This window comes from Octodon degus, unplaced genomic scaffold, assembly GCF_000260255.1.
Source record: "Octodon degus isolate 3935 unplaced genomic scaffold, OctDeg1.0 scaffold00187, whole genome shotgun sequence".
Lineage (NCBI taxonomy): Eukaryota > Metazoa > Chordata > Mammalia > Rodentia > Octodontidae > Octodon > Octodon degus.
The window spans coordinates 4,633,112-4,648,012 of record NW_004524763.1 but is presented as its reverse complement, the minus strand read 5'-3'; the positions used below and the strand labels follow the sequence as shown (position 1 = coordinate 4,648,012).

Here is a 14,901-nt window from a genome sequence, read left to right as displayed (position 1 = left end):
CAGTGTGGAGACTCCTTAGAAAAGTTGGACTGGAAATCCCATTTAAACCAGCTATTCCTCTACTGGGAATTTTCCCCGAGGATCTGAAAACATCATATCATAGGGATATATGTGTGCCTGTGTTTATAGCAGCACAATTTGTGATAACCAAATCTTGGAAACAACCAAGATGCCCATCACCTGAGGAATGGTTGAAAAAGATGTGGTATTTTTATACAATGGAGTATTCAGCTATTAAGAATGATAAACTTGAAGCCTTTATATTGAAATGGATGCCACTTGATGATATACTCATAAGTGAAATAAACCAGTCACACGTGTAAATATTGTAGTTTCCCTAGTATAAGAACTCAAAAGAAGAAATACAAATAGAAAGGTATAATACAAGTAAAAGGAAAGCAGGATCTTGAGGACTGGCAAATCAAGAGAGGAAAAGGAGAAGAGCTAGGAAACATGACAATGTCAAGCCATACAGTTCTATGTAGAAGATGGGCAAGGCAATGATCCTGAGAATCTCCAGAAGATTTTTGAATGTAGCAGTTAATTGGAAAGATTCTCACCCTAACTATATATACTGATACCTGTGAACTAAGCATCTGCACTGCAGATGGTAATCTGTAATAGTAGTTTCATGCTTAGAGTGCCTATCATTCTGGTCTTCTGAATACGGGCTGCTTGTCATGACATGGCAGTTGCTGCTGTGCTGTCTCTCGGGTAGATGATTGTTCAAAAAGAAGAGGGTGGTGACTGAATGCAAGAGATAGGAAAAGGAAAATTGTGGGACTGTCCTGCTTCAAGGTTGTAGATGGTGAGATTTTTGGACTTATGTGTAGACATAAGAAGTATATAATTCTTTATGCCTATATTTAAAAATATACTCTAATTTTTAAATGTTTTTTCATCATATTCTGTAGGGACTTAAAGTTCAACATATGAATACTTGATGAAAAATACCTGTTCCATGTTATGCCTAAGATGTTTGATATTCAGACAGATAGTGAGGTTAAGCTAAGTTGTTAAGCTACAACTTAGCTTAACAGCCTAAGTTGTATGGTAATAACAATAAGCTTGTCTTCTGGATGGTTAACAACTTAAGTTTGCAGACCAAAATTAGAGAAAAAGGAGGGCCGCAAGGAAAGCCAACATTTTGACCCAGCCTTCCAAGGTCAATTAAGACTCAGGACATATGAGAGCTTGTACTGTAATGTCATGTAACTTGGTAGTGTCCCAAATTTTCTGGTCAAGGAGATTATGGGTCCAAAGAGGAAAGTGATCGATGAAGTAGAGTGTGCCCAAGGAGAGCCACATGGAGATAAAACATTCTCTCAGGCTTTCACAGAAAGCACATTGGCCAAGCAATGGCCATGTCTCATCCACATGGCTGACACTGACAAATGTTCTACAATCTGAGGTACAGGATCTCAGGATAAATCCTGAGGGCATTTCACTGACCTTATCAGACCCAAAGGCTGCAACTCTTGTTGCATAGGTCCTGCTTTACTTTGGTCTTAACCAACCAGCAGAAAAATATAAAAATGAAATATAAGAAGTAAAGCCATGCTGTTAGGCTGAGCTGTAGGGGATTCAGGTCAACACTTTCTGACATTGCCCGTGAAGCAGAAGACCCAATACTATTATAGACCACTGGACTCTTTTAGAATATTTTGCTGAGTTTACACACCTATAATATTCAAATAATGGAACTTTAAAAAAGGGGATACAGATGAATGTCCGTTTTGTATCTCTGTATTCAAAGTGTTTAGGATAGATATGCAGTTACATTCTCTTAATGAATAGAGGGGTTTGTTCTAATGGTGGTTGTAAATAGGATATCATGTCTGCATCTTGTACAGCTGTTAACCACAAGAATGTATGCAATGTGTTAATTATTGAAGCTGTCCTACCGATTTGGTTTGAAAAAAATAAAAATAAATTCATGTCTTAAAATGAAAAAAAAAAAGAAAGAAAGAAACATGGAAATCATGTAACTCACCGATGAGTATTTGCCAAGTTTGCTTAGCTCTACTGTGCTTCACTATTTTCCCTAGGAACTGTTAAGGTGATAATCAGATTCTTTTCCTCCTTCCTGTGCTGCATGTCCTTCATAGTACCCACCATTGCTTTTAGACTATTAAAATTCCTTAGTGTGATACACACAGATTCTAACAGCTTCTTAACCAACATCTAGCATTTGTGCACATTTATTGTAGCCAACCATATTAGAATACTTTGCCTTTTCTGAAACATGCTATTATACTCTATTTTTCCTTGTCCTTGCGCTTTTTATTTTGAGACATCTTTTCTTTTTCTTTGCTTGACTTTTCATAGTCTTCTCTATTTTCCAGAAGACATTCATGTACTTGGCTAATTTTCTTCTATGTGTCTAGTCTATGCTTATCACTTTATGATATTTCCATATGAAAATCACATACTCCCATGCAACTTGTGATATCAAGATTATCTCTGAGACCTTGAATGCCCTTTATATGTAGTAGGTGCTTGGTAAGTTGGTTCTTGTGCTATGTCCATGTTTACACAAGATGTTTAGCTTATGGCTGGGAGTTTGCTTCAGTAATACGAAATTTTATGTACAAATGAAAATCTGTACAACTTGATTTCATTTGTAATAAATTATATAATAAAGTTTAGCTTTTGGAAAAGCATTAAGTCATTCACAAGTATACCTTTAAAATCTTTTAGAATAAACATATTCTTGAATAACATAGCTGTTTTGTCTTCTTTTTTATTTTAACATGGTATAATTTGTCTTAGCATAAGTTCCAAGAAAGAAAATTAATGATGTTAAAATACTTTATAATTGTCACTTATCATAGAACATTCTTCTATGTATCTTAGATGTCTTGAATTTTATTGGAAAATTTAATGTGTTAAACACAATACTGTAAAATTGCCCCATTTAAATGCAGTAAGTGATATTTTTTTATAGTACATGCTAAAAAGAGAATAGGTCTTAAATTTCTCTGCCACTTAAAAGTAATGTTTTTAAGGCTAAAGAAATAGAAGAACCCTCTTTTTATAATTGTTTTTCACTTCCATAATGTTTCACGTCTCTCAATGACAATGGTATTCCCTACTTATTCTGACTTGACTATTAGGTTAAGCAGCTGTGGTATAGCTAAGATCTTATTCTTGATTCTTACCTGAAATGAGAAAACTGATATGTGCAAACTTAGTGGCTTAGTGTTCATGGCTAGCCCCTCAAACCATACGCTTTTGCAATATGTCAGATTAGTTTTATGTTACACATTTGTTCAGTTTATTAGTCTGGTCATATATTGCCAGAACAATATTTTACATAAAATCTGTAATGATACTGTTTGATCCAAAACCTTGTAATTGAAAACACTTCAAAATCCAGTTTTTTGAGCACTGACATAATGCTCAAAAGGGAAGAATTCTACACCATGAAATTCCCATTCATTTTGGATAAGAGGTGCTATGTCTGTATTTATTAGTAGTTAAGTAAATATTTATAAATAAAAGAATTTTCCACAACTCAGTAGATGCTTACCGATTAGATATGTTCATATTGAATTTATGCATTACTTAACGTTGGAAATAATATCTTGAGAAATGTGTTCAGCAGTTTCATTCTGGGGCAGACAGAACATGCATAAGCTTAGACGGCTACAGTATAGAAATGTAATATAAACTTATGGAACCACCATTCTGTATATGATTTGTTGTTGAATAGAATATTGTATGTTGTGTAGCTATCTCTAAATAATAATGAAAAAGTCTACATGCTTTTTTCTTTTGAGGCACGGACACTTGCTGGTATGTTAAGAGAAGTTGAAAGAAAAAATGAAGAGCTTGGTGTGCTACTAAAGTCTCAACAGCTTGAGTCAGAAAGAGCCCAGAGTGATATTGAGCATCTCTTTCAGCATAATAGGAAATTAGAGTCTGTGGCTGAAGAGCATGAAATACTGACAAAATCCTACATGGAACTTCTTCAGAGGTAAATGGCAGTTTCTGTGTGAAGTTAGAATCTGGAGTGAACATACCATATTTTTTTTTTCTGTGACTATAAATTCCAAAAAACTTTTGTAAGCATGTTGTACATTCTGATAATCCCATAAAAGAAGTAGTTAGCAAAAAACAAAAACTAACTTAAATCATAATGAACTAAAGTATTGCTTCCTTAAATTCCTTAGCAAAGTAAGAAATGAAATACAAGACTCTTTTAACTTCTTTATTCATAGAGTCACCATAGTCTGAGATTTAAAGTTTCTGTATTTGGATCACTGACAAATCTTAGTGGCCTAGAATGGTTCTTGATACATGCATACTTAGGCACTCTAATAATGATTGTTGGGTACACTTGGTTGTTGTAGGTAGTATGAGTTTAAATATAATTCTTCATCTCTGCAGGGCAAACAGTTGGATATTGGCAGTTTCATTTCATTCAGCCAAATGACAGGAACTTTTGTTTTACTCATCTTCATGTCATTAAATGTAGTTTATATGAATTACTACTATAAAATAAGTTCTTGTAAGTGAATCACTGAGTTAAAATATATATGTAATATATTTGAAATTTTGGTACTTCCAGATTTCTCCAAGAACACACCAGGGCCAGCCAAATAGCTCGGTAGATTAAAGTGCCTGCAAGCAGGCTCAGGGGCCAAGGGTTCAATCCCCAGGCCTGATGTGCCAGCCCCACTCCCAGGGCTTGCTGAGAGGGCAATTGAGACTGGGTGTGGTGGTGCATGCCTGTAATCTCAGCTCTTGAGAGGCTGTAAACAAGTGGATCACTGAGAGTCCCATCTAGTAGTGAGACCCTGAACACCCTGTAGACCTTTCCCTAAACTACAAAAACAAACAAGTTACACCACTTTTTAGGCCTAACAAAGTTTGATATTTAGTTCCTCCTTTATCAAATGCTTTTATCTTTTGGCTACCTTTAAAACCTATAATTACAAGCAAGACCATGTAAAATTAAAAGTAAAAAGAGGTAGAGAAGTTTAAAATCCCAAACTTTTTTAAAGCTAACTATATATTTAAAGCAGATTATGTAATTCATCATCTTGTAAACTAAAACAATATTAAAACTATGAAGCTAATGTCTCACATGTTTTTATTTCATATTACATCAGCCAAAATATATCTTTACTGACTTTTAGTTTATTGAGTTCTTCCTGTTTTGTTAATAATACTCTTCCTCTTAAAAAGCATTATATTGCCTAGAATTCTAGCATAGAGGAAACTGAGGCAGGAGGATTTTGAGTTCAAGCCCAGCCTGGGCAATGTAGCAGTTGTCCAGCTCCTGAAAATAAATAACTAACTAAATAAATAAACAAACAAACAAACATGTTCTTTTTGCATCATATGTTTTCTGCCATCCAGATATCAACTTGTTTCCTTATCTTTTCAGAAATGAAACAACTGAAAAGAAGAGTAAAGAGCTGCAGATCACGTGTGATTCTTTGAATAAACAAATTGAAACAGTGAAAAAATTGAATGAATCACTGAAGCAACAAAATGAAAAGTAAAATCTCTGATTTTATAATTATTTGGAATTTTTTAAAAAACAAAATGATGCTATTTCTATACACATTGATTTTATTGATAAGATTAGAATTATCACTTGTTTTAAAGACAGTTTTACAATAATTACAGTTTTATGATTTTTTTCTCTTAGTTGTTAGGAACAAAAAGACACAAATAATGGACACATTGAGTTTTCTTTTGTAATTTCAGAACTATTGCCCAATTAATAGAGAAAGAAGAACAGAGAAAAGAAGTACAGAACCAATTAGTTGACCGAGAATGTAAATTAACAAGTAAGAGTTTAAGATAATCTTTTTTTCCAGCGTGTTTTATATTTTCCTTGTCTTGTAAGTTACACCCTAAGTAACTTTCCTTTTTTTTTTCTGTAACATTTCACAAAACAATTTTCTTAATAGGCATGTGTATTTTCTAAGTATGAACTACAGATCCGAAAAAGATCATTTTACAGCATTTCGAGTTAAAGGCCACTAGGGGGCACTCTAGCACTGCTTTTTCTTAGCACTGTTGTCTCAGATAACAAACCACACAAGTCAAATCAAACAAGAACGCTGGTGAATTCAGCAATTAAGTCCACATGCAGCTTAAGCAAAATAGGAATGAAATTCCCCATTTAGTATAACCTTCACATGTTATCATTTTAAATTTATTATCATTTTAACAGACAGTGCATGAAAGAGACAAAGGCTGCGCAATTGCAAAAGGAAAGACGTAAGATTCAAGGATGATCATTTTGATTACCTAAGCAAGTCACAATCCAGAATCAAATTCAAATATTTTAGAAGTGACATGAATCAAGCAAACTCTTACCTTTTTCCAAGTATCTCTTCTTACAGGGGCCTCCAACATGACAGGAAATGCTGAATGTCATATAAACTGAGTTCATATTCTCTTGAAGTTGAGGAATGAATTCTAAGGAACAATAGAGGTTAAGAGTAGGAATATTTATTGGGAAAAGTAATGGGGAATAGGAATAGCTCCTGTGAGACAGGAGAAGTTCCAAATAGGTTGCCCACAAAACAGTTTTCTTCAGGTGATCATGTAGGAAAAGCAATGGCATTTTTTTTGGAAATCTGTGGTTATAAGAAATGCTTTTTTTAAAATAAAATGCTTTTGAAGGACATAACAGTAGGTGGCACTGCTAGGTAACTTTTAGTCACTAGTTTCTTAATGCTGTATCTGTACAGTGATTCACAAAACATTTTTATTGTAATTTATTTGTCTTCAGGTACAGAACTACCTATGTAATATTTCAGTGCTTACTCTCCTTGTTACTTGTAGCCCCAGTTGTGTTTTTCTTCTTTAATAATATATTATTTAAACAGAAGTAGTGGGCATGGATAATTGTCATTTTCCATAGACTATAGTAGAACCTTGGGTTATGAACATAATTTTTTCTGGGAACATGCTTGTAATCCAAACAAAGATCATGGCATATTTCCCCATAAGAAATAATGGAAACAGATGATTCATTCTATAACCCAGAAATACTAATGTAAGAGGAATTACAATACTGTAATATAAAACAAAATAATAAACTACAAACTACAGAAAAATAAATGAACCTGCACTTCTTTGCAGACCTTTGGCTAGTATGAGGACAACAAGAGGAGCATTATTGTATGGAATGACTTTCACTGGCAGTATGGAATCTCTGCTGTCTGTTGGCTCCGTGGAATTTTTTTCTGCATCTTAAACAAGGAACCTATCGAATGATACTTGCTTTTGCCTTCCTTTGAGTATTTCACAGGAATGTGACAGTATATTGTTGTTAAAGAGATTGCACTGCTGCTACATCCTTATTTGCGTGGTGGTTTTCTACAAAATTTTGCACCATTTAACACATTTCACACATCTCTCTTCTTATTTGAAGTGAGGGATTTCTTCTTTTTCTCCACCTCAAATAAGATCTGTGTAACCTCTTGCTGTTGGGTAAAGCCCACAATGATGCATACATTGCCAGAGCAAGAACCATTGGTTCATTTCTGGTCATGTGACATTTGGCATCTTGTGCATAGTATTGCTAGTTTTCAAGTTAGAATGTATTAGAAATGTTTGCTTGTCTTGCAGAACACTCCAAAACAAGTTACTTACAATCCAGTTGTATATTGCCGTGAGGGAAATTTCATGTTTTTTACTCCTTAAATTCTATGAAATCTATATTTCTAGCAATTTATTTCTTCAATCTTTCTTATTTACTTTCTTTTGCTCTACAGTAGCTGTAAACTACCTTTTCAAGAAGTTTAAGAACACTGAATACATAGCTGTTTGTTTGTTTGTTTATTTTAAAGATTTGCATCAAAAAGCAAAAGCACAAGAAGAGAAAATTAAAGTCTTACAAAAGGAAAGGGAAGATAAGGAAGAAACCATTAACATCCTTAAAAAGGAATTAAGTAGAACTGAGCAGATGAGAAAGGAGTTGAGCATTAAGGTAAAACTGTTCAATTTTAATTTGCATTAGGATGAAAATGCTATGTTGTAGCCAGAATAATAATACCTGTAATCCTAGCACTGGGAGGATTGTGAATTCAAACCCAGCCTAGGCAGATTAGGAATTTAATGGGTAGGGATGTAGCTCAGGACAAAAGTTCAATCCTCACTACCCCCACCCCCCCAAAAAAAAATACTTTGTGAAAAGGGTGAATTTGGATAGTGTTCTGTGGCTTTAGTAATTTTGTTTAGAAGATATTAGACCTCAAGGCTCTTTAATGTCATTTGCTATGAGAGCTCTCTGACAGTGGGAAAATTCTGTTTTTGCTAAAATAATCAAACATTTATTAAATGTATACGATGTGCCAACACTTGGAATTTTCAAGTGTGCAAAGAATACAGAGTTTCTAGTACTTGATACTGCATTTATATAGCTATATGTAGATACATAGTTATATATCAATACTTACACACTAGTATCTCACAGATAAGGAAAGGGAATCAGATTACAGCTAATGAGCATAATATTTTGAATCTAAATCCAGTCTTATTTGTATATTATTATGATCGCATGACTTGAATGTTATTTATTATACTTGCTGGCCTATTTAGTAACCAGGAAGATGAAAACAGATTGAGATTAGAAGACTGAGCTTTTAAAGAGTATGATTATCAAGAAAAGGATAAAACTTAGTGCCACCACATTTATAGTGTTGGAGCATCTGCTTCAATGTACTTATCTTTTTAGTAATCCTCAGTACTACATGTATAGTGTTTTCTTCAAAATGTTAGCTGTTAGCATTGAAAGCACAAGTTCAAATTATTTTCCCAATTTGAATATTATTACCTAATTACCACTTGGATCAAACTTACCCTATAATTTAAATGAATATTTATAATGTGTTTTAAAATGATTGTCTTATAAATAAAAGATAATAGGAGTTTAAAAATCTGTGAAGAAAAAGCATGCTAAGTTATTGTCTTTTCAATTTTTTTATCTCCCTATTTCTAATTCCCTAGGCTTCATCCTTAGAGGTTCAGAAGGCCCAATTAGAAGGTCGTTTGGAAGAGAGAGAGTCTTTGGTGAAACTTCAGCAAGAGGAGTTGAATAAACACTCTCACATGATAGCAATGATCCATAGTTTAAGTGGTGGAAAAATAAGTCCAGAAACTGTGAATCTTAGTATATAAACATGACATTTTGGAATTTGTGATCTAGTGATATTTTTGACATATTTATGTGTTTAAAAGGGTACTTAAGGGAGGTAATCTGACTTCAAGTGTAAATTATTATTTAAATATGTAGTAAAGATCCTAATTTGATGCTTGTTTTATTTGGTCATTCTAATAGAAATTGTTTTTAAAGTTTCATTTTCTGTTTTTAGCTTTTATTGCTTGAAGTTTTGGGGTCTTGTATTAGAATATCCTTCCTAAGAAATCTGTACTATCTTTTTAAAGTTCTGTTTTCTTTTGCTAATCTAATTTGTTCTCATTTGTAATTACTATCATGGGTTGCTAAACAAGAATGTGGTTTGATACAGAGTTACTTTTTGATAAATGCATCATTAAAGTAGGAGGGCTGTGAAATTACTGGTAATTTATGGCACCAACAAGGTGAATGGATTTGTCAATAACCACAGTGTCATTGCGTAGAGCACATGACTGTGCAGTTTTAAAATTGAAGTGTCTTGATACTGCAGTCTTAAACATCACTAAATTAAAAGTAACTATTAGTAGAAATGATATACTTCTAAAGAAGTTGATCTGTAGTTAAAAGAAAGTATCACTGAATATAAAAGCAAGTTCTAAATTTGAAAAAGGTGTAAATAATAATAAATGTATTAAAATTAGATGATTTTTTCCCAAAAAGTTACATTGTGTCATAAAAAAGTACTTGTAGAGTTATTTATATCTTCAGTTTGTATTTTGTTTTTGAAATGCTGCTTGTTGTCCTATCACTTCCAATTATGAATTTCTTGTTATATAACGTACTTTAGATTCTACCTTTCCTTTATAGTTAGAACTGTATTTTTTGTTAATTGTAATGATATACATTTAATTTACAGTTTTTAATGTGGCCATTTGATTTTAAAGCATAAATTAAATATTCATCTATTTGTTCTGTCAAGTGAATTATTCAGTATTAAAATACATTTGATTGATTTTATTGCTATATTTTTACAGCTTATGTGCTGTTCTCTCTACTGTATATTTGATGTAGATAAATTTAAGTGAATTTAGTTTTAAACTGAATTTATGTTTAGAAGTTGAAACAATGTATTTTGCTAATTACATTAAGGAATATAAAGCTATAATAGTTTTATGTATTATACATTTTGTTATGGAATTTTTTAGGCTTCTACAAAGTATAAAATTTTAAATTACTTAGAGGTACATTCTATTCTTCTTGAAATTTATAGCATTTTAAATTTAACATAAAAAGGTCTTTAATTGGATAGCTATAATTAAAGAACAAAATCTTGTGTAAAGTGAAAAAAAACAAAACATTAAACAAGTGAATAGACAAAAAAAACTCCAGGGAAATCACACTACTTAATAGCTTAAATATCTGTAGACAATGAACATAGTCTAGTATGGCCCTATAAGACTTCCTGTAATGTAGGTAGTGTTCTATAGCCAGGTAGGCCTATGCCACAGGGCAAGGATGGCAAAGCTCTTAGAGATGTGTGGCCAAGCTGCTGCCCAAACCCCACTTGCAGATTACAAATTGCCAATACTGCAATTAAACCTGAAAGTGAGTTTTTGGTTTAGAAAAAAACAATTCATACATTAACATCTGTTTCTTAAAGAACATGTATGCTATATAGAGTCCCCATCACAGCCATGAAGTATTAAGCATATGTAACTACTGAGCATATGATTTTAATTGTTTTAATGGTATCCTTTTGGACAAAGCAGATCTAGTCCATTTTTGTAAAGATTCATTTATTCATTTGTGTATTCATTTATTTGTGGTTTTTGTTTTGGTGTTGTTTTCCAAGTGTCTCACTATGTAGTCCAAGCTGGTCTTGAATTCACAATCTGAATGCTGGAGTTACATATTAGCACCACATATCTAATGCAATTTGCATGTTCTAAAAGTCCTATATAAGTGATATAACAGTCCTACTTTTTCTGTGATTCTATTTCCCACCATTTCCATTACCATGGTCAACCATTGCCTGAAAATGTTAAGTGGAAAATTAGAGAGATAGCAATTCTTAACTTTCACATTGCACATTGTTCTCAGTAACATCATCCTGATCTGTCTTAGTGCATCAGTCATCTCTTTATCCAGTGTGTCAGTGTTATATATGCTACCTGCTCTTCAGTCACTCAGTAGCCAGTTATCAGATCAACTCTCAGGGATCACAGTCTTTATATTCAAGTGGTCTTTTTTTTTTTTTTTGTAAACAGTACTTAATAATGCTCCTAAAGTGCAAGAGTAATGGTGCTGACAATTGTGTGTTCCAGAGAAGCCACAGATTATTTCCTTTAGGTATCATTTGTATTGTCACATGAGGAATGGTGAGTTTGATATTGTAAGATTTTGAGAAACACCATATTTTAAAATTTTATTACAAGGACCGGGAAAATAGCTCAGTAGAATAAGTGCTTGGGTCCTGAGTTCAGTCACCGGTACCACAAAAAATAAATGCATAAATAAATTATTAGAGTATAATCTTTATGTTTTCTTACCGTATAATTTCTTGCTGGACCTCACTTATAAATTCTTATATATGTAAATAGAAAACTACAAGATTTGATACAAAGCTTGGATTTCAGGCAACCCCTGGAGATCTTGGAATATAGCCAAATAAAGTGGGATACTGTACCCAAAAATATTTTTAGTATTTTGAATATAATAATTTTACATTTTTTATCCTAATCATTGCTCTTTCAAAAGGGAAGACCATACTTCAACTTTGATGATATTGCATAATCATGATCCTTTTCTGTCTCTTGTAATTCAGTTCATATTGTTCTATTATTTTTGCTAATGACCTTAGTAGATTTAGTATATATAATATACTAGTTGTTTTTGTTCTGTGTTTTTTGTTTTCACTTTCTCAGATTGAAACAACAAAAATGCATTATTTTAATCAAGTGTGAGCTGTTCATACAAATTTACAAATGGTTTGTATGCATATGTGGTTTCTTAATAGGGAAAACAAAATTTAGGAAATGCATCATTATTTTAAGATCACTCAGATCCACTTAAAATTTTACTAGGAAGAACATATTCCAAAGTATGTACTCACAGTTCCATTTGCTTTTTATACTTCTAACTTGAACAAATGGATACTCCTTTTAAAATTTGGCTGACCAAAGTTTAAAGCTGGACATAGTGATATACACCTGAAATTAAGATACTGAGCCAGGAAGACTGCAGGCTCAGGGCTACTTGGGCAGCTTAAGATCCTGTCTCAAAAATTAAAAGGGGCTGAGGGTGTAACTCAGTTGTAGAGAGCACTTGCATGACATGCACAAGACTCCATGTTTACTCCCCAGTATTCAAAAGTAAGGCTTATGTTAATTTAATGCCAGGACAAAAAATAAAAATGTAGTGCTGTGTTGTAAAGTGCTGTTATCAGTGTTCTGTGGGAAGTGTTCATCTATATGTCATAAAGATTAATTACGTTAATGTAAAGAGATTCTGTTTTGTATTGGGGCCATTACATTACTCAGGCCTTACAAGACAAGGTCTCGGTCATAACTATTCAGTCCTGCAATTGTAGCACAAAAGCAGCCACAGAAAATACTTAAAATAGTCATGGCTTTCCATAAAGCTTTATTAACAAAAAACATATTTCCTATTGAATATTAATCTGCTTGCTAAGAAATGTTTAATCTTTTGCCTCAGAAGTTATTTCATTTGATCATAACATACATACTTGTTTTCTCTTAGCCTGTTCTTATGTTTATATGTAAGGTGCATGAGTTGTAGATGTTTAGTTGGGTCTTTTTTTAAAATCTGTTTGACAAATAAGCACGCCTTTCATTAGAGTTAATATTACACCACTTAATATGAGATGTAGAAACCTTACAAGTATATCAGACCATTTATCCTCTACTCATTCTTAATGCTGTGGTTGACATAACATCTGTATACTTAGCTAATCCCCAAAATAGCATCATAAATTGATCTTTAAATAGTTACATGTAAAAACTCTGTCAGAATCATCAATATTTTTACCTATTTGTATGCAGTAATGCAGAGTAATATATTCATTGTAGCATAACCACTTTCTATTTGAAAATAATAAATAATTGTAGGCAAATGCTGCAAATACCTCTTCTTTTACCTGTGAGGTTAAGCATCTCTTCCTGATTCTTACCTGAATCAGTTATTACTCTGATGGTTATCAAGTGGTTCTTTTAATTTTTGATGATAGAATATTTTGGTAATGTTCTAATATAACAGCATAAATTATATCATTTATCATGCCATTAGAAAAATTAAAATACCAGTTGTACCGTTAGTGGGCTGGGCAGATAGCTCAGTAGTGTAAGCACCTGCCTGGCAAGTGTAAGATCCTGAGTTTGATCCCAATAAAACAATACAGTTAATATAGTGGGTAGCTTCTTGTGGTAGGTGTACTCGTACAAGTCAAGTATTTGAAATTTGCCTTTTACAATCTTAAGAAAAAATACAACTATCTTAACTGCTGAATATATTCACACAGAGATATAAATACCCCTCCCCTTAAGCCACAAGATATTTTGAATGTTGTTTTCCTTCCCAAACTTTCTAATTTGAAAAGTTGGAGTTTCCTAGTTGTTACTTGTCTTGGCTCTATCTCTCATGACTAATAAATATTACATGTTTTATTACCAGCAAGAAGTCTTATATTAAAATAATTGTGCATTTTCAGCCTTAACTAAGTTTATATTCAAGATAATTTTTAAAAATTAAAATAGGTGAAAATTAAAACATGTTTCAATTTTTTTGTTAGGAGTTTGATTAATATATTATGGTTTAGATCAAAATGTCTCTTAAAACCTCAAGTGTTTGGAACAAAGTTAGATTGTGGGAATATTACAACTATTGCTGTTAGGTGGGGTTTAGTCAAAAGAGGTGAGTCACTGGGCATGTGACTTAGAGAAAACATTTCTCCTGGCTTCTCCCTGACTGTGCTTCCTGGCTTCCCTAATGTGAACAGCTTTAATTCCACCGTGCACTTTGCCTTGGAACCAGCTGACTAGAGACTGAAATGTGAGCCAAAATAATGCTCTGCTTTAAGTTGTGAGTGACCAGTATTTTATCGTATAGTGTATGTGGAAATGTATGCCTCTGCTGGGTCCAGGGAGATAGCTCAGTACAATCAGCGCTTGCAGCGCAAGGTCCTGAGTTCAATCCCCAGTACAGCAAAAAAAAAAAAAAAAGTATACCTCTAAAGTAAATTAAGAGGAAACATAAAATTCAAAAACAGGTTCCTTTTGAATATTCAAGTCAACTTGAAGTCTTACATAATCCTTATTCAGTTCAATATTTTGTGTCTTATTGACTGTCATTCAATGACTGTGAGGCCCGGTTTTGTTTTTTTGTACTGGGGATCTGACTCAGGACCTTACGCTTCCCACAGAGGCACTTATGCCACTGACCTACCTCCTCAGCCAAGGCCTATTTTTGTTATATTCATCTAAACAGTTATAAAAGTTATCATTAAGTAGTGGTGCACTAGTTTTTAGAATCAAGCTTTTCTTGCCCACTTAGCTGTAAATATTCTTTAGAGGTCATTAAGTACAAAGAAGTATTCTTTCTCAACTAATACACTTTTTCAGCTATCTAATGCACAAGTACTCAGTGTTTATATCCTCTTGGTCTCTCAGAAAAAGCTAGATAATCCTAGGATACATAACAAAAGGCTTTTTATATGAATTTGCAAAGATTGACATTTTCAAAGTTAATATACTAGATTGGTTTTCAGTTTCATTATG

At 33.0% G+C, this 14,901-nt stretch overlaps 1 protein-coding gene across 1 annotated transcript in view; it reads left to right on the top strand.

The window, feature by feature from the left end:
- The window catches only part of Cip2a (cell proliferation regulating inhibitor of protein phosphatase 2A), a 35,010-nt gene extending 24,980 nt beyond the window's left edge, over positions 1–10,030 (top strand). Inside the window, exons 17-21 of the mRNA XM_004643970.2 lie at positions 3,783–3,979; positions 5,396–5,509; positions 5,722–5,804; positions 7,821–7,960; positions 8,980–10,030. Coding sequence (XP_004644027.1) covers positions 3,783–3,979; positions 5,396–5,509; positions 5,722–5,804; positions 7,821–7,960; positions 8,980–9,150 — 705 coding nt within the window. The 3' untranslated portion in view covers positions 9,151–10,030. The remainder of the gene's footprint in view (positions 1–3,782; positions 3,980–5,395; positions 5,510–5,721; positions 5,805–7,820; positions 7,961–8,979) is intronic.
- Positions 10,031–14,901: the final 4,871 nt, after the last annotated feature.